Source organism: Medicago truncatula, chromosome 8, assembly GCF_003473485.1.
Source record: "Medicago truncatula cultivar Jemalong A17 chromosome 8, MtrunA17r5.0-ANR, whole genome shotgun sequence".
Lineage (NCBI taxonomy): Eukaryota > Viridiplantae > Streptophyta > Magnoliopsida > Fabales > Fabaceae > Medicago > Medicago truncatula.
In genome coordinates, this window is record NC_053049.1 from 33,869,394 (window position 1) to 33,890,515 (window position 21,122).

At 33.7% G+C, this 21,122-nt stretch overlaps 2 protein-coding genes across 2 annotated transcripts; both read right to left on the reverse strand.

Annotated features, from left to right (window-relative positions):
• Positions 1 to 200: 200 nt before the first annotated feature.
• Positions 201 to 4,003, reverse strand: LOC11441543 (protein STRICTOSIDINE SYNTHASE-LIKE 7). The gene is made up of 4 exons (XM_003629138.4): positions 3,432 to 4,003; positions 1,670 to 1,977; positions 1,305 to 1,434; positions 201 to 628 (listed from the first exon to the last, which is right to left on the reverse strand). The coding sequence occupies exons 1-4, from the start codon at positions 3,843 to 3,845 to the stop codon at positions 353 to 355; spliced, it is 1,128 nt and encodes a 375-aa protein (XP_003629186.1). The 5' UTR covers positions 3,846 to 4,003; the 3' UTR covers positions 201 to 352.
• Positions 4,004 to 8,203: 4,200 nt separating this feature from the next.
• LOC11444857 (protein STRICTOSIDINE SYNTHASE-LIKE 6-like) lies at positions 8,204 to 19,845 on the reverse strand. The gene is given in 4 exon segments (XM_024773070.2): positions 8,204 to 8,339; positions 18,025 to 18,344; positions 19,390 to 19,526; positions 19,529 to 19,845. Coding segments are annotated over 4 exon segments (678 nt in total). The 5' UTR covers positions 19,614 to 19,845.
• Between the last annotated feature and the right edge of the window lie 1,277 nt (positions 19,846 to 21,122).

The window sequence follows — 21,122 nt, forward strand, 5'->3', positions numbered from 1 at the left end:
AAGTCTCACATTGGATAAAAATATGAGCCTTGAGCAATATATACACTATAGGACCATAAATCCAATGTGTTAGGGTTTCGAGTCACTATATGATGTCTAACTCACTTGATTAGTTGCTCTTGACCAAATATATATGATCCACTTGGCTCTGACTCGGTAGTTGACTGCTCGAGTCAACGCGAAGAATAAAAAATAAAATATATATTCTCCATAAAATATTTATTTCCACTATAATGAGTATAAGTAAATGATGCTGAAGTTCCACAAGAACATGTTTTTATGCCACCCACCTATATGTAGAAACTAAGAATTTACTTCTACATCATAATTTTATGAGAATTTTTGTTGTTGTTTAAATTGTAGGTAGAGCAGGATACTTCTCAATATCAAGACGTATTACAAAAGGGTATAAAATGGAACCACCGTATAAGTGTTTCCCAATCTTTATCCCACCAGTCAATGATAATTTAGGATCATTGTAGTGTGTAGTAGGTTTTCCTTCCAAATCCACAGAGATAAGTCCCCCGTTCTTTGTCAAATTCAGACTTGAAACTTTTTTTATGATGATTGCTAGAGCCTTCCTAATGAAAGGGTATTTGAGCATTATGTCCAGTTCAGGAGAAAAGGCCTGCCAGAAATACACAAACAACAACATTAATATAATATGAAACTATTTATGGCCTTAAAAAAAACCTAAATTGGATGTCACATTTTTTTTGGTGAATTAAAATCGATTTTTATCCCTTTTTTGTGTGGGTGTGTGTGAATGGGTATATTGAGCTCGCAATTGTGGAGATTAATCTTTCTAGTCGAATATGATCATAATGAATGACAAAACTTTGTTTCAATAGATTTAAGACTTCGATAAATAGCTAATAAAAATAAGGCTTAAATATGAAAATAGTCCCTGCAAATATCTGATATTTTGGTTTTAGTCCTTGTAAAAATATTTTTTGGGGTTTTAGTCCCTGCAAATATAAAATATTTGGTTTTGGTCGTTGGTAATTTGTTTTCGTCTTTGTAAAATTGATTCATATTGGATTTGGTCCTTGTAATATGTAGAATATTTGATTTTAGTCCCTCAAAATGAGGACTAAAATGAATATTATAGGGACCAATCTCAATAAGAAATGATTTTACAAGGATTAAAACAAAATACAAAGGACCAAAACCAAATATTCTATATTTGCAGGGACTAAAACCAAAAAAATATTTTTATAAGGACTAAAACCAAAACACCAGATATTTGCAGGGACCATTTCCATATTTAAGCCTAAAAATAAAATAGTGACTTCAAATAATACCGTAGCTATTCCAATCCAGTATTGCCCTTGTCCATCATAATGAATGTTATCAGGCATGCCAGGGAGGTCACAAAACTTTTCTGTGCTACCTTTTTTTGATCCATGTATGTAATATTTCTTGCAATTCATCCTGCAACATTAGCCAATAAAATTAAAATAAGTCCAGCAACATTTAGAAGTAGGTCATTGTTTTTCCCATCCGTTCGCGTGTTCCATTCGGATTTTAAAATTTGAAATAATTTAACGTGTTTTGAAATTTTTTTATGGGATTGTTCATATTGTTCGAACTTTATAATCCGAACTGAATAGGCACGCGATAAATCAACAAGGTAAGAAAATAATGAGTCTGGTGATAAATAACTTACATGGAGGTTTCACAAAAGACCACAAAATTTTGATCAGGTGAGACTGCAACTCCATTAGGAAAGTAGAGGTCACTAACTAGTAGTGTTGTCTTTTTTGTTGCTGGATTATAACTCAAAAACCTACCATTAGGTTTTCCTTCTAATATATCTAGGACAGAATCCTTGATTGAGTATTTTGATGAAGCGTCGGTGAAATAAATAGTACCATCATGTGCTACATCAACCCCATCTGTTAATTTGAATTTTAAGCCATCAATCTCAGTCACAAGTACTTCAATCTCTTTTTCTCTTGTTACTCTCAGCAATCCCTGAATCATACCATTAATTAATTAATTAGATGAGTGAATGAGTAGGTCCAAACAAGCTATGCATGATGCGCTCACTAAATAATAAATGATAATGCAACTTGTCACAATTTAATCCAAGGATTTAACACGAGAAAGAAAAGAATCTGTAAAAACATATCAATTCACAAACATATTTTGGCTAATCATACATGAGGTATTTTGTAGTTACTATTTGGAAGAATTACATATGCTGTCACTGTCACATATGATTTTTTTGTTTCTTGTGAACAAATCTTTCATTTTTATTCTTTTAAAAAAAAAAACAACTCAAAAAAAAAAAAAAATCCAACTGTTTTCCCATGTCATTTTTTTAAATGAAATAATAAAAAAATTGCTCTGTCCATTTTCCAGTATCTCATCCCGTGATTGGTAGCTCTACATAAAAAAAAATTGGACGGTCACAGTTTCAATAAGTCTCTCTATTAATACTATAACATAAATTTCTGCATAGTCAAAAACAATAGGAGTAATATTTAGAATATACAATCAGTACTTTTCTTTTAACTCAAAAACAATATTCTACAAATGTCACATCTTGAGATGAACTAAAACTCATGGCATGAGTGCCGCCTTCAAAGTTAGTTATTCTGTGCTGAGTTTTAGTGAGATTTGAGATCCATATGGCAAAATAATAAACATTTCATTTAATTTATGTCGGAAAATGTGGGCTTCTTTATTTTAATTTAATTAATATTTTTTTTAACAAGAAATTAATTAATATAATTTTTGATGTGACACGATAACAAAATTTGATTGGTATACTTTGCATAAATAATTTACACTGTGCATGTCGATTGCACTCTAATTTATATATTTTTTGTGGTAAAACCGGAAAAAAATAATTATATATCTCTTGTACAATATTCACAATAAATTTTAATAAGTAATTAAAAATTATTTCAAGACTTTTTTTTTAAAGAAGTTATTTCAAGACTTAAAAAAAAAATATAGTTAATATATCTACTACAATTATAAAAAAAAATAAAAAATACCTATATAACATTTTTTAATTGGATGCATCTATAAAAATATTCACAGTAAATTTTAAAATACTTAAAAGTTATTTCAAGACTTTTATTTTTCAACGGAAATTATTCAAGATTTAAAAAAGATAGTTAATCTTGAATAAAAAAAAGATAGTTAATATATATACACTTCATTTGTTAAAATTGTTTTGTATTGTCAACCCATCATCGTTAAACTTATATTTTATACGTGATTCATTGAAATTGATTTCTTATTTTAATATGTTCGTAATTGCCTTAACAATCCTTGGACAGTAATTGCCTTAACAATCCTTGAAATTGAAATTATTTTTTTTGGTTACAGGGCTAATAAAAAAAATATATTTACTTGATTTCCATTTGCAGAAAAAAGAAAATTTCAAATCTAACATTTATATCAAAAGCAGTTACCTTGTCTGCGTCTGCAATAATAAGTTGACCATTTCCATCAAAAGCCAAACCAAGTGGTCTTCCACCTGTGTTAATCCAATCTTCAACCACTGATCCATTCACTGATATTCTCTTAATCCACCCATCTTCACAACCAGTATACATCAAACCCTTGTCAGCGTCGTATACCAAATCTTCAGGTCCAAAAAGTTCTCCGTCTGCAACGTTTTCAGATCCTAATCTCATGTTGTTGTTACGTAAAGGAGCGGTTATAGTGGACCGGGTTTGTTTCTCAAGAGGGAAAACAACCGGTTCGAAAGGGTCGAGCCGGTAGAAAACCGCTGAGGCTATAATAACTGGGAGAATAATAGCTATGAACGGTGTGAAAAGAGATGTTCTTGTTTGAGTTCTTGTGTCTGTGTTTGACTCCGACATCTTGGAACTGTAAGGTTTAGTGGTGGAGGAGATTTTGTTATGTTTCAATAGAGTTGAATTCTATATAACTACAACGTTTTTTGGCGTCTTGTAGAGTTTTTTGATGATGATAACAATGCAAGTTAAGTAAAAGAAGAGGCATGTGGCATAAGTAACTAGTAAGATATGGAATACTATAATATTTATCTTTTTTTGACCAATCAGACCAATACTTATAATATAGTCATGATGGATCAGTTTATGGTATATATTTTCAGCACCAATAAAAAATTCATGATATATTGTAAAATAATCAACGGCTAAGATCTGTCATCATATATGAGAATTTGTTTTTGACAAGAGTTATAATATACAGTATTCGGTCACTATTATAAACAAAACTTTGCATTTTAGATTCATTCTGGTTTATAATAAAGATTATATATATACATAATTAATTGAATGAATCTAACAAACAAAATTTTGTTTATAATAGTGATCGGAAGGTGTATGGGATAAACTATATAATATTGAAAAAATCCAGTTTTCAACATTTGTTCTTTTGAAAGATTTTATTTACGAAATTATTGCACAAAGAAAAAGTAAAGGAAAAAAAGGAATTTTGGAGTCAAGTGAGTTCATAATCAAACACTACTAAAAAAAGAAATTATCTTAAAAAAAAAACTAATAAAAGAAATTAATAAGTGAAACCTTCCGGTAATTAATCACTATCATCAATCCCTTCGTCGCTAAAGTCACAAGTAACACATTTATTTTTATCATTCATTTTGAGTGAATCACCGGCTTCACCTACAACATTGTCAACACAAACAAGACATCCGACATCCTATGCATCTACACATTAATAACGAGTAGTACACTAATATTTAATATTAGTTTGGTAAAATTGTCCCCGTGAGCTTAGCTACAGGGACGTTGCATAATTTATGCAGGGGCCGGGGTTCGAACCTCGGATACCACACTTCTCCACATTTAATTGTGTGAGCTCTAGTCACTAGGCTACTAGTGGAGGATGTCATAGACGCATCTCTAAGGGGATATAGGTGGAGGAAGTGGTGATGAGCGCGGAGGATGGGAAAGTATTCCCCTATTGAGGAAGATGTTGCATGGGCGAGCAAAGGTATTACAGCTGGGGTATGTAAAGGTGGGTGCGTCTTGGTTCTTCAACAAAAAATAATTGATGCTGGTTTTGTTGATTTTTCTATTGACCCATGGGTGGAGACAAGGTATTTTTGCACATTTAGGTAATGATGAAGTGATTTTGGTATTCAATGAGGCAGTGGATATTTTACATCATTTTTTATATGATTATCAGGTATGGTTGAAGAATATGGAATGCTTGGAATGTAAAAAAAAATTATGGAGTCAGGGTCGACAAAAGAGCGGTTGTAATAGATAGACGATTGTACGACGAACATGGAAAGGTTTGGTTATGCACGAATTATGGTATTGACTACTTCATTGATTGAAATTAATGGGGTTGTGGAAGTTTTGGTGGATCGGAAAATTTATCTTAATAGAATGGTGGAGTATTTTTTTGACAAAAATAAACATATCCATTCATTCAAATTGATATAGTACATTGATACAATACAAATTCAAATTCGCTAAAAACAAAAAGATGAATCTGTGAACAAACTCACATCATATGTTAATAGCATAAAACGGCAAAGTATCTATGCCTACAAATATGACTAATATGACTATATTCATGTCTCCGGAATACTCATGACTCCGGATCTGCAATGTTGACGAAGCCAAAGTCATTGTCATTGATCGGATCTGCACTTGCTCAAAGCTAATCTTTCAACCTGAATCAAATAAACACCGCACTAAGACAGGAAATCAAAAACACATCGCACAAAGACGGGAAATCAAAACAAACAGAGTCGTTCAGAGACGACGAAATCATAAAAACAAACGAAAGAAAACAAAAAATATGTGAAATCATTTATTCAACTATGATAGAAGGAAAAACAATTCGGAGAGATGATTTTTGGGTCAAAATTGACCCTAAATCACCCCTCTAAAAATAAGAAGAAGAAGAAGAAGAAAAGGGTGACGGCTAGGATTTGAGAAGGAGAGAAGAGAGAATGGTGGAGTATTTGTAGTTTAAAATTGCGGATGATGTATTCTTCGTAAATTTAATTCTTCGAAAGGAAAAATAGGGGAACAAATCAATAGACCAAAAGTTTCGGTCAATTTTTTTTTTAAGAAGCTAAATTAACCCCCTTAAATTGACATTAGAGAGAATCGAACCTGAAACCTTGAGGAGGAGCACACTCTCTCTCAGGTCAAAAACTAACTTTCCCATGGTGGGAAAAAAGTAGCTTTCCCATGCTAAACCTCACCCCAAATCAATACCACTAGGCCAACGTTGGGTTAGAAGAAATTAATTATTAATTTTAAACATGTGGCAAAATTTACTATACTAATTATTTATGTAGTCGAATAATCTCGTACTCTGATATGTAACACTAGAGTTGGGGTCAAACGTTGAATGTTTAATTATAGGAAGTTTAAGTATTTGAAATTCTTATGATATTTTCCACAATGACAATTGAGAATCAAGGAAATATTTTTGAAGTATTTTCCACATTCTGAAATATGACGTATTATCTATTTTCGAATGAATGATTGATAAGTATGTGTAACATCCTTTTTGTTTAAATTTATTCGCATTATTTATTAAATCAACGTTGGGAATTAGGGTGTTAGAGTAACTTTAAACACTATAGTAAGCGTGTTCCCTTTTTTTCTCTTCTAAGAGGGTATATTTAATTATCACATTTTTTTTTTGTAAACCAGGTATCCTTCTTACGAAACTGCGAAGACTAATCTCTCGACTTTTGTGAGACCAAAATTGACAGCAAACTCTCTTTAAGAGTTTTTAACGTTGCTGCATACCCAAAACTGAATTCAAACTCAGAACATTGATTAAATTAGAAGAGACTATCACAATCTCATCTAAACGCTCTTGAATAGTTCTCACAATTTTCAATGAATCTATATTTGACTATAATAATAAGTCTATTTAATGTATCACAATTTCCGATGTAAGTGGGTTTTATTTTTGTTTTTGTTTTTCTTACAACGAGACAAATGAAATACAATACATGAAAAAATTCATATTTATGCTCTCTCTTTATAACAAAAGTCAAATGTATTTGCTCTAAAAGTTAAAACAATTTATTACCCCTTCAATTTTAAAATAATTGTCACAGTTTGATCATATTCATTATTCACATAATCTATTTGGACTATATTGTTTTACTAATACATAAAGAGAAATAATTGTGAATAAGATGTTGTTCGATTTATCTCAACGAATATTTTTAAAATACCAACTATTTATAATTTTTGCTAATAAATATCTAAACATATCAATAATCAAAGTTGTGCATTGACATATGTAAATGTTAAACCGTGACAATTATTTTAGGACATATAAAGTAGTATTAAATGAATTAAATAATTGAATCATGGCTCATAACCGGAGATGCTCACATAGACAAGTAGATATGATCAACTTTTTGTTCAACGCAATTCAAAACATCTGGCTTCACTATTTGTTTTTGAAATTTTTTACCATATGCCCTAACAATTATACCTACCACATATAAACAATCAAAAATATCAATTTTAACCCTTTTCAAAATCACATTCACTCATCCAATTTTAACATGGTTGTTTTGTCACGGGTTGACCATGGCTATCCCATAAACATAAACTATAGGACGATGATGCAGAATTAGAAGACCACGTCAACATAAACCCACTTAGAAAATTTGATTAAAATCGAAAAATGAATTAGACCAAAACAAAGCCAATTTCTAAGCCTTAGACATATACCATGACATTTTTTAAAATAAATGTATATTGTATACATTTTGACATGAGAACAGTAATAACATGTACCATATGGACCTATTAAGAAACCTAGTCTGGCTGAGATATTTCCTGTTGTTCATGCTGAGGATATTGCTTCATATCTAGCCGTAGTAAAAATGGATAATAAGAGGAACCACAATATATTTAATTATCAACTTTGATCCCACTTGAAATCAATGATAATTGGAGATCATAATAGTGATCTGTCACTTTTCCTGCCAAATCCACAACTATAACCCCCCCATTAATCCCTAGTTTTGGTCTTCTAAAATGCTTTGTAACCATTGCTACAGTTTTTCGAAGGAAAGGATATCTAAGTAATAATTCCCATTGAGAAGTTATTGACTGTCATTAAAACATAAAACATTTGTTAGAAATCAGCTTCATTTTGTATATAAGGGATTTATTTTGATTTTAGCTATGGTTGTTTCATTATAGAAATCTTGCAAATTTACTGAACGATAATACTAAGTGGCAGTTCCAATAAAATACTGTCCTTTTCCAACATAATGAACATTATCTGGCATGCCTGGTAGGTCAGGACTAAATTCGCCTATTCTTCCTTTTTTGGGACCCTGTAGGTAATATTTTCTGCACCTACTCCTGCAAAATCAGGTCTTTCATGCATAAGTTTAATTCCCATAATAAAAAGTTAATTATTTAAACTAGCGCAAATTCTATGGTTCGGGACCAAAAGTTGAAAATTATTCAAAACACTAATAATGACAATTGATGGTTGAGACTAAATTCAAGGATTTTGTATACCCGTTCCGTCCAAGATTAACTGAACCAAAAGTTCATTTCACACATATTAAGAAAAATTAATAAATGAAGGAGAGAGAAAAACAGTTTTAAGTGTTTTTGTTAAATATTGGTGCATTATACACTATCATAAATGCAAAGTGGAATATATTGAATTAAGAGTAATGAAAGTAGTATTAATTAAAGTTATAGAAGGGAAAAAGTAATTAATATTGTATTGGAAAGTGAAATGACTCAGTTATTTTAGTACATTTTTATTTTTAAATTAGTTCAGTTATTATGGGATGGATGGAGTAATATATAACTATATAAGGATTACTTATTATATATAATTAAAAAATGGGAAATGTTAACTTGTGCCCTCAGGCACATATTAAGAATTCTATTAATAGTAATTATTTATTGGAAATTGTGTTAATTTATTGTTCAAAATGTTTAATACTAATTTTTTTTTTCAATAAATTCTTACTATTAAAGAAATGAAATTAATGCTTAACATGTACCCTAATGGTACAAGTTAACAACACCCTTAAAAAATACTAACAAGTATTATAATTGTACAATTTAAGACAACTAATGTTTTTTGACAAGATTAAATATGACGTTATTCTTTTAAAAAGTGTGTATTCATTATTCGACAACACTTTATTCAGTTTTCTCACATGGCGGGTATGCCGCGATCTTCACACCTATTTTTTTAAAATTGTATGGCTCTTGCTTGTGTTTGGATTCTTTGGAGGGAGAGGAATCACCGTATCTTTAAAAATATGGCTTCTGATGTAACGCCCTAGTCGTTAATTTAATTATTTTGATTTATTTAGAGTCTTTTATATGATTTTAAATAATATTGGTGATTTATGTGGTGTGTTATATTTTATTATATAGTTAATTTAATAATAATTGGATTAAGTGAGAAATTAATATTATTTTGGAGTTTGGGGACTTATTAGAATTTATTAGAACTAAGGGGGAGTAAAATGAAATAAAGGGAAGTTAAGAAGGAAATTAAGAAAGTAAGAAAGAGTCAGAAACATTTTTTACGTGAAACTGTCAGTTTTGGGATAAAAGAGAGAGGAGCAAGTAGAGCCAAGTTCACCAATTTCTGTGCATTTCTTTCTGCAATTCTAAGGTAAGGGTGAGTTTTACTTCAGTAGTATAGGTATTGAATTCTGATTTTGAGTTTAATAGGTTTTGGTGAGAATTGGGATTTATGGGTTTGTGATGAATTAATGGTTTTGGGGTAGAGTTTGTTGTTCTGATGTTAGAATTAGTTTCTGGTTGCATATAGTACTTAGTTCTGCATCTGTAAACCAATTTGGGGAGTGAATTGAAGGAAAATGAGATTTTTGGGAAAAACCTGCATTCTGCCCGTACAGAAGTTCATCGCTCGCCTCGCGAGTAACCTTGTTCGCCAAGGCGAGTGAGCAACTTCATGGCTCGCCTAGCGAGCAGAACCACTCGCCGTGGCGAGTACCTGTGAGGAATTCTGGATTTTTAAATTGCTGTTATAAGCTGTATTTTGGTTAGTTTAATGTACCTAAATGATTTTAGAGAGGACTAGAGCAAGTTTTAGATTAAAAAGATGAATAGGGAGCTTAGAATTGAAGTTTTAGTGAGAAAAATGTCAAAACTCCCGAGAGCACCATATTTTCATTCACCTCGAGTTCGCCTTGAACTCGCCATGGCGAGTAACTCGTTTTCTGAGTTCGCCATAGCGAGCAGATGTGCTCGCGAGGCGAGTTGCCCAGTTTTGAATGCTGATTGTTTATTTAATGAATGGTGATGAATGGTATTGATGTTTAAGCATGATCATGATTAATCGTGCATTTTTCTGGAATTACTGAATTGATTCTGATGATTGTTGTTGACTGAAAGTATGCTTTTATTGAGTCAAGTTATACATGGGTTGCATTATGGAGTTATGATTCATGTACATATATATGCATTTGGTCGAGTTGTATGTGGATATACACAAGTGAGTCAGTCGCATATGCATAAAAGCGAGAGGGCTTCTGCCCTGGAACGCCTTGTCGTTCAAATCGGGAGGACTTTTGTCCTGGAACACCTTAATGTTCAAAGCAGTGAGGACTTATGTCCTGATGAATGCTTTAACCATTCAAAACAGCGGTGAGGGCTTCGGCCCTGATTATGGTACCACATGCATATTTGCATTTATTGAGGAGTCTAAGGTGCTGTCTTAGTAGTGTTGTCATGTCATTTGCATGAGTCGGTCTGATACATTCGGGATGGGTTTACCTTGTTTTATTTACATTCGTTATGTATCAATTTTGGAACTTGCTGATATAGCCCTACTGTTGTTTGAATTTATTTGATGAGGCTTTTATGCCAGTATAATTTTATGGAGAATTAAACAGTTATTGTTGTTGTTTTGATGAGAATATTCCGCTGCTAAATAAATGATGTTTTCGATGGATGTGTAATAAATAGTTTTTATATTATATTTAGAAATTTTGAAAATGTAGTGTGACATGCCCGTTGGGTTTTACTCTGATGTTGTGTGTTTAATTATTATTTAATTACTTTTGGGTAACGGGGTGTTACAATTGGTATCAGAGCAAGTTGGTCCGTCCGACCAAGTAGTAGAGTCGTGTTGAGCCACCTAGGATAGAGTGTCAACTTTAATGTTGTTTTTGTATTTGTTCTGAGTTGTTGTTTCTTATGTAGAACCTTGAGATGACTGGTAGTAGTGATGCTGCGCTTGAGGCTGTAGCTCCAGCTGTTCAACAGCAACCGAAAGCTGAAGTTGGCAATGATGGAACTAGGATGTTGGAGACTTTCTTGAGGAATCATCCACCATCATTCAAAGGTAGATATGATCCTGATGGTGCCCAGAAGTGGCTTAAGGAGGTTGAAAGAATTTTCAGGGTCATGCAGTGTTCAGAGGTGCAAAAGGTGCAGGATGGAGCTGTGGTAACCTGGGCTGTGTTCAGGAATGAGTTTCTGAGTAGGTACTTCCCGAAAGATGTCTGATGTAAGAAAGAGATTGAGTTTCTGGAATTGAAGCAGGAAGATATGTCCGTTACGGAGTATGCTGCAAAATTCGTGGAACTTGCTAAGTTCTACCCCCATTACAGTGCGGAGACAGCTGAATTCTCCAAGTGTATTAAGTTTGAAAATGGTCTGAGGGCTGATATCAAAAGAGCTATTGGGTATCAGAAGATTAAAATTTTCTCTAAGTTGGTAAACAGCTGCAGGATATATGAGGAAGACACCAAAGCTCATTACAAAATGATGAGTGAGCGAAGGGGTAAGGGACAGCAGAGTCGTCCTAAACCTTACAGCGCCCCTGCTGACAAGGGAAAGCAGAGAATGAATGATGAGAGGAGGCCCAAGAGGAGAGATGCTCCTGTTGAAATTGTTTGTTTCAAGTGTGGTGAAAAAGGCCATAAGAGCAATGCTTGTGGTAGAGATGAGAGGAAGTGTTTTAGGTGTGGTCAGAAAGGACACACACTAGCTGAATGTAAGCGTGGGGACATTGTTTGCTACAACTGCAACGAAGAAGGTCATATCAGTTCACAGTGTACTCAGTCGAAGAAGGCTAGAACCGGTGGGAAAGTGTTTGCATTGACTGGTATGCAGACTACTAATGAGGACCGACTTATCAGAGGTACTTGTTTCTTTAATAGTACTCCTTTAATTGCTATTATAGATATTGGTGCTACTCATTGTTTCATTGCTAATGAATGTGCTTATAAGTTGGGTTTGGATGTATCTGATATGAAAGGAGAAATGGTTGTTGAAACTCCAGCTAAGGGTTCAGTAACTACTTCTCTAGTTTGCTTGAGATGTCCATTGTCTATGTTTGGTAGAGACTTTGTAGCCGACTTAGTTTGTTTGTCGTTGACGAGTATGGATGTTATTTTTGGAATGAATTGGTTAGAGTATAACCGAGTTCATATCAATTGCTTTAGTAAGACGGTGCATTTTTCTTCTGCTAAAGAAGAAGGTGAAGTTGAGTTCTTGTCTACGAAACAGATGAAATAGCTAGAACGTGATGGAATTCTGATGTATTCTTTAATGGCATATTTGTCGTTAGAAAATCAAGCTGAGATTGATAGGTTGCCAGTGGTGAATGAATTTCCAGAAGTGTTCCCTGATGAGATCCCTGATGAGATTTCTTATCGTATGTCAGCTTCTGAGTTAGCTGAATTGAAGAAACAGTTGGAGGACTTGCTTGATAAGAAGTTTGTAAGACCAAGTGTTTCACCTTGGGGAGTGCCGGTGTTGTTAGTTAAGAAGAAGGATGGTAGCATGAAATTATGCATTAATTACCGTCAGTTGAACAAAGTTACGATAAAGAATAGGTATCCACTTCCGAGAATTGATGACTTAATGGATCAGTTAGTGGGTGCAAAGGTGTTCAGCAAGATTGACTTGAGGTCAGGTTACCATCAGATTAAGGTGAAGGATGAAGATATGCAGAAGACGGCCTTTAGGACACGATATGGTCATTACGAATACAAGGTGATGCCTTTCGGTGTTACTAATGCGCCTGGGGTGTTCATGGAGTATATGAACCGAATTTTCCATGCTTTTCTGGATAAATTTGTGGTTGTGTTTATTGATGATATTCTGATTTATTCTAAGACCGAAGAGGAGCATGCAGAGCATCTGAAGATTGTATTGCAAGTGTTAAAAGAAAAGAAGTTGTATGCTAAGTTGTCAAAGTGTAAGTTCTGGTTAAGTGAAGTGAATTTTCTGGGTCACATTATTTCTGGTAGTGGTATTGCAGTTGATCCATCGAAAGTTGATGTAGTATCACAATGGGAGACTCCGAAGTCAGTGACTGAAATCAGAAGCTTCTTGGGTTTGGCTGGTTATTACCGCAGGTTTATTGAGGGATTTTCGAAGTTGGCACTTCCGTTGACTCAGTTGACCTGTAAGGGTAAGTCTTTTGTGTGGGATGCTCAGTGTGAGAGTAGTTTCAATGAGTTGAAGCGAAGATTGACGACTGCCCCTATTTTGATTTTACCTAAGCCAGAAGAACCGTTTGTTGTTTACTGTGATGCGTCTAAGCTGGGCTTAGGTGGTGTTTTGATGCAAGACGGTAAGGTGGTAGCTTATGCTTATAGGCAATTGAGGATACATGAGAAGAATTATCCTACGCATGATCTGAAGTTGGCTGCAGTGGTGTTTGTTTTAAAAATTTGGAGGCATTATTTGTACGGTTCCAGATTTGAGGTGTCCAGTGATCATAAAAGCTTGAAATATTTATTTGATCAGAAGGAATTGAACATGAGGCAGAGAAGATGGTTAGAACTGTTGAAGGATTATGATTTTGGCTTGAATTACCATTCTGGTAAAGCCAATGTGGTTGCTGACGCGTTGAGCAGGAAGACATTGCATATGTCTGCTGCTTTGATGGTGAAGGAATTTGAATTGCTAGAACAGTTTAGGGACTTGAGTCTTGTCAGTGAGTTGACACCTCAGAGTGTGCAGTTGGGGATGCTGAAGATTAATAGTGAATTCTTGAATAGTATCCGAGAAGCTCAGCAAGTGGATTTGAAGTTTGTTGATTTAATGATTACTGGTAATGACACTGAGGATAGTGACTTCAAGGTTGATGATCAGGGCGTATTGAGATTCAGAGGAAGAATTTGTATTCCTGACAATGATGAGTTGAAAAAGTTGATTTTAGAAGAAAGTCACAAGAGTAGCTTGAGTATTCATCCGGGAGCTACAAAGATGTACCATGATTTGAAGAAGCTGTTTTGGTGGTCCGGTTTGAAGCGTGATGTTGCTCATTTTGTTTATGCATGCTTGACTTGTCAGAAGTCTAAGGTTGAGCATCAGAAGCCTGCAGGGTTGTTGACACCGTTAGATGTGCCGGAGTGGAAGTGGGATAGCATTTCTATGGATTTTGTGACGAGTTTACCGAGCACTCCGAGAGGGCATGATGCCATTTGGGTTATTGTCGACAGGTTGACGAAGTCGGCACACTTCATTCCGATTAATATCAGTTATCCGGTAGCACAGTTGGCGGAGATTTATGTTTATAACATTGTGAAGCTACATGGAGTACCGTCGAGTATTGTGTCGGATAGGGATCCGAGGTTCACTTCTAGATTCTGGAAGAGTTTGCAAGATGCTTTGGGATCGAAGTTGAGGTTGAGTTCGGCTTATCATCCTCAGACAGATGGTCAGTCGGAGAGGACGATCCAATCATTGGAGGATTTGTTGAGAGTGTGTGTGCTTGAGCAAGGTGGAGCTTGGGATAGTCACCTACCGTTGATAGAGTTCACATACAACAACAGTTACCATTCGAGTATTAGTATGGCACCGTTCGAAGCTTTGTATGGTCGGAGGTGCATGACTCCTTTATGCTGGTTTGAGTCAGGAGAGAGTGTTGTGTTGGGACCGGATTTAGTGCATCAGACTACTGAGAAAGTCAAGATGATAAGGGAAAAGGTGAAAGCGTCGCAGAGTCGACAGAAGAGTTACCATGATAAGCGGATAAAGGCCCTTGAGTTTCAGGAGGGTGATCATGTTTTTCTGAGAGTTACTCTTATGACGGGTGTAGGACGTGCATTGAAGTCGAGGAAGTTGACTCCAAAGTTCATTGGTCCGTATTAGATTTCAGAAAGGGTTGGAACAGTGGCATATAGAGTTGCTTTGCCACCACATCTTTCGAACTTGCATGATGTGTTTCATGTGTCGCAACTACGGAAGTATGTAGCGGATCCTTCGCATGTTATTCCAAGAGATGATGTGCAGGTTAGAGACAACCTCACAGTTGAGACCTTACCGTTGAGGATTAAGGACCGTGAGGTGAAGAAGTTGAGAGGCAAGGACATACCTCTAGTGAAAGTTGTTTGGGGTGGAGTAACTGGTGAGAGTTTGACTTGGGAGCTAGAGAGTAAGATGCGGGAGTCGTACCCAGAGTTGTTTGTTTGAGGTAAGATTTCGAGGACAAAATTCTATAATTTGGGGAGAGTTGTAACGCCCTAGTCGTTAATTTAATTATTTTGATTTATTTAGTGTCTTTAATATGATTTTAAATAATATTGGTGATTTATGTGGTGTGTTATATTTTATTATATAGTTAATTTAATAATAGTTGGATTAAGTGAGAAATTAATATTATTTTGGAGTTTGGGGAGTTATTAGAATTTATTAGAACTAAGGGGGAGTAAAATGAAATAAAGGGAAGTTAAGAAGGAAATTAAGAAAGTAAGAAAGAGTCAGAAACATTTTTTACGTGAAACTGTCAGTTTTGGGAGAAAAGGGAGAGAAGAACAAGTAGAGCCAAGTTCACCAATTTCTGTGCATTTCTTTCTACAATTCTAAGGTAAGGGTGAGTTTTACTTCAGTAGTATAGGTATTGAATTCTGATATTGAGTTTAACAGGTTTTGGTGAGAATTGGGATTTATGGGTTTGTGATGAATTAATGGTTTTGGGGTAGAGTTTGTTGTTCTGATGTTAGAATTAGTTTCTGGTTGCATATAGTACTCAGTTCTGCATCTGTAAACCAATTTGGGGAGTGAATTGAAGGAAAATGGGATTTTTGGGAAAAATCTGCATTCTGCCCGTACAAAAGTTCATCGCTCGCCTCGCGAGTATCCTTGTTCGCCAAGGCGAGTGAGCAACTTCATGGCTCGCCTCGCGAGCAGAACCACTCGTTGTGGCGAGTACCTATGAGGAATTCTGGATTTTCAAATTGTTGTTATAAGCTGTATTTTGGTTAGTTTAATGTACCTACATGATTTTAGAGAGGACTAGAGCAAGTTTTAGATTAAAAAGATGAATAGGGAGCTTAGAATTGAAGTTTTAGTGAGAAAAATGTCAAAACTCCCGAGAGCACCATATTTTCGTTCGCCTCGAGTTCGCCATGTCGAGTAACACGTTTTCTGAGTTCGCCATAGCGAGCAGATGTGCTCGCGAGGCGAGTTGCCCAGTTTTGAATGCTGATTGTTTATTTAATGAATGGTGATGAATGGTATTGATGTTTAAGCATGATCATGATTAATCGTGCATTTTTCTGGAATTACTGAATTGATTCTGATGATTGTTGTTGACTGAAAGTATGCTTTTATTGAGTCAAGTTATACATGGGTTGCATTATGGAGTTATGATTCATGTACATATATATGCATTTGGTCGAGTTGTATGTGGATATACACAAGTGAGTCAGTCGCATATGCATAAAAGCGAGAGGGCTTCTGCCCTGGAACGCCTTGTCGTTCAAATCGGGAGGACTTTTGTCCTGGAACACCTTAATGTTCAAAGCAGTGAGGACTTATGTCCTGATGAATGCTTTAACCATTCAAAACAGCGGTGAGGGCTTCGGCCCTGATTATGGTACCACATGCATATTTGCATTTATTGAGGAGTCTAAGGTGTTGTCTTAGCAGTGTTGTCATGTCATTTGCATGAGTCGGTCTTGTTGGTTGTAGTTGCCATTTGATGATGATGATGTTGTTTGATGAATATATAATTATACATATATTATGATGAATTGATTTGATGATGATGATCTGATTATATTTAGGGTGTTAGATTCAATTGATGAATTTTAATATCTATATTTTATTGTTGTGAATCTCACCCCTTCTGCTTGAAAATGTTGCCCTTCCTATGGGTAACTTGCAGGTGATCTTGAGTAGTCGGTGGTGGCTCAAGTGTCGTGTCTAGGGCTCTGATACATTCGGGATGAGTTTACCTTGTTTTATTTACATTCCTTATGTATCAATTTTGGAACTTGCTGATATAGCCCTACTGTTGTTTGAATTTATTTGATGAGGCTTTTATGCCTGGATAATTTTATGGAGAATTAAACAGTTATTGTTGTTGTTTTGATGAGAATATTCCGCTGCTAAATAAATGATGATTTCGATGGATGTGTAATAAATAGTTTTTATATTCTATTTAGAAATTTTGAAAATGTAGTGTGACATGCCCGTTGGGTTTTACTCTGATGTTGTGTGTTTAATTATTATTTAATTGTTTTTGGGTAACGGGGTGTTACATCTGATCCTAGCGTTCTCATCGACAAGGTGAAGCTATACTCCTTTTTATGGTTGAAAACAAATTAGGTGTCGTTTAATTATACTTATTACGATTGGTGGAAACATCCGCTCTTTTGTATGGGTGTCCGCATGTAATTATTTTGTGGTTTTTTTGATGGTGTCGGTACCTCTATGACACCAGTGACTTTGTAACTTTTTTGGGTTATTCCTTCCTAGCACACCTTATGCAGGAGAAATCACCATTGTTATTAATATATATCATTTTGGCTTGTTAAAAAAAAAGTGTATATTCAACTCTTTTTTCTAAAATTTAAAAAATGTTATTTTTAATAAAAAGTTTCTTCTATGATTTTCTTTTACTGACTCATTAGCATGATAAAAAAATGTAAAAATTTAAGCTAGCTTAGCAATTAAAAAAAAAAGTATTATTCTCAATAAAAAGTTTCTACTCATGATTTTCTTAATATTTAAAAGTACTTTGTTAGCATGATTGCTAACTAAATTGAAGAGTGGGTGCAACTAAATTGTTATTACTTACATAGCAGTTTCACAGTAGACGACAAATTTTTGATCAGGTGCAATTGCAACTCGATTAGCAAAGTAGAGGTTACGGGCAAGTAATGTAACCTTTTTTGTTGCTGGATTATAGCTCATGAATCTACCATGAGGCTCACCTTCCAAGATATCGTTGTAGAAATCATACAAATTGTATTTGTATGTTGCTTCTGTGAAATAAATTGTACCATCTTCACCTACATCAACCCCATCTGTTAACTTGAATTTTAATCCATCATGTTCATTTGCCAGAATTTCAACCTTCGGTTCCTTCCCTTCTTTTTGTGTCACTCTCAATAGTCCCTATATCATTATTACAATTATTATTGTGCACAATGATCAAATAAATTAACTCCAATTAAATAATTTATGAGATTTATTTTGGTACCACTAAAAAACTTTTACTTTTTAAAAATCTAAATCAATCATAGACGTAACTCAAATGTATTTATAATAAAATATAACATTTTTAATAATCTAATGATTAGAATTCATTGACAATGTAAATTATAATCATTAGAGTATTTTTTTTTTTTTTGAAAGAATCATTAGAGTATTAGAAACGATTAATTTTATTGTAAATACATTTGGGTTATGGGTATGATTCATTGTGATTTTGGGATAGTGTGAAAGATTTTTAGTTGTACCAAAGATTTTTTCAAATGAATAGATATAAATTTTTTACAAGACATTCAATGATTAAATAAAATGTACAATACATACCAACATTACTCTAGTACAAGCAATGCATATTCACTTTTTATACAATGTGTACATTGTAAAAAGTGCGTACATTAACTAAGATAAAAAATAGAAATTTTTATCAAAAAACAAAACTAAGATAAAAAGTAGAAATTTTATAAAAAATTTAAACATGTTTTACCCGTAAAATAAAGGCTAAATTGCAATATTGGTCACACTATTTGGCATAGTTGATTCATTTATTTTAAAATCTAACAGTTTTGATCCCTTCATCATATTTTTATACTAAAAGTTAGATGTAATATTCCTTCAAAAGAAAATTAGATGTAATATATTTGAAATGATGTGATATATGATCTGATGATGAGAAAATAGTAATATCGATGAAATTGTAAGAAAAATCATTTAAAACATGTCATATTACTATATTTTAGATCAAATATTTGATGAAGATTAAAATTATCAAATTTTAAAATAAGAGGATCAATTTCATAAAATAATAAAAATAAAGGGACCAAAACTGTTATTTAACTTAAAATAAAACATTTTCTCTTTCACTCTATTTTTTTTAAAAATAATCTTAAGACTCTATTTACATAGATCCATTCTAGGACATAAATGGAGAGGATCTTAACTACATATATACCAAGTGAGCATCCGCAACTATGAGTTCACCGGTTTTCTCCAAAGCAAGTCCAAGTGGTCTTCCACTACTGTGAACCCAATTTTCAACCACCGAGTCAGCCACAGTAATTCGTTTGATCCATCCATCTTCGCAACCGTATATATAAGACGCCTCCTCTTATCATAAGCCAAGTCTTCAGGTCCATCTACCCTACCCTCCACCACGACTTCGGAACCAACCCACATGTGCGGGTTGACAGTTGGAGCCGTGGTGGTTCGCGAGGGTAACTCCCTGGCTGGAAAGTGAACCAGTTCAAACCGTCCGAGTTTGTAGAGAATAGCAGCTTATAATGCTACCGGGAAAGCTATGATTAATAAGATTGTTGTTGTTGAAAGACATGATCTTGTTTGTTTTGTTTGAAGTGGTGGAAAAGAAACACTGCTTGATTCTGCACATTGTTGGTTTTGCCATTTTGAGGGACACTAATTGGAATGAGATGAAAGAAAAATATAATCGATGTACTTAAATTTAATTATTCTGTCCAATAGTTCATAGAACACGTGCAAAGGAGCATATGTCATAATATTTTTGGATAAGGGTTGGTATACATGTACTTAGTATTTGACCCAAATGCAATGTTCAAATTATTTATTAAAATTAAGTTAAGTACGATTTGGATATATTTTTAGTAAAACATAGTAATTAGTATTTTTAGGTATATAGAATTTAACTTTTGTGAAAGGAAGTAATTTATAATTTAACTAAATTTACTTGTTTTTATGTAATTTAGACTAATCTCGACCACCATAAAAAAGAAAATTAGACTTTTTTTTTTTTATGTGAATTAGATTTCTTGACATTTACCTTAATATCGGGGTAATGGACTTGATTTTTTTTTTGTTTGTTACGCTTGATTTAAATCTGAACCTTAGTATTCGTAGTATATTTTAATAAAATAATATTTTTTATTTTCATTTTTTATTATTACAAATTTTGTTTTTTTACTAAAAATGGTACATGTCCACCTTTGATTATTTTTTGAACTATAATAATTACTTATTCCTAACTTATAAAAAAGGTTTGGGTAACTTGAGCTCTAGGGGTTCACTTTTGTTGGAGCATATACATCAACTTTAAAAGAGTATTTATAAAAGTATTCACATATCATCCATTAAAGAGATATTCACATCGGCAGCGGAAGATAAACTCACGACTTTAAGAGTGAGTCTACTCCTTACTAACTAATTCTGCAATCATTAGCATATTATAAAATTTATTATTTGTGTGGAAGATATTTTTCTATATTTTTTATTATTTTAAAATATACCTTTTTACTAAAATGGTTGGGGAGTGACCAATATCTATTCCAAGTTGAGGAGTGTTAAGAATAATATCCTACCAAAACTGCTAAAGCAATTGTACATTCAACAATATCTTAGATGTCATAAGCTATTCTATGCTTTTACACAATCCCCATTTTACTAGATTGTATTTTCATCAATGTTGTTAACTAGTATAGACACCCATCTCAAGCAGAATCTAAGGAACAATGATGGGATTTAGGTAAGGCGAGTAATAGAAAGCTTCAAACATGTTTACCTCTACCGAGAAAGGATTTAGGTAAGGCGGGTAACATAAAGCTTCAAACATATTATTAACTACTAAGGATTTACACCTAACATAATTCAAAGACTATGAATACAATATGTCTACCTTACTTCTTATCTACACGGTGCATTCAGCTTATTCTTATA

Bases quoted from the DNA above. Each gene is read 5' to 3' on its own strand.
- LOC11441543 (XM_003629138.4), bottom strand. From the start codon at position 3,845: ATGTCGGAGTCAAACACAGACACAAGAACTCAAACAAGAACATCTCTT. The intron at 1,978-3,431 runs GTAACTGCTTTT...GGTATGATTCAG, and splicing joins TTATTGCAGACGCAGACAAG to GGATTGCTGAGAGTAACAAG. The intron at 629-1,304 runs GTATTATTTGAA...TATTTCTGGCAG, and splicing joins ACTGGATTGGAATAGCTACG to GCCTTTTCTCCTGAACTGGA.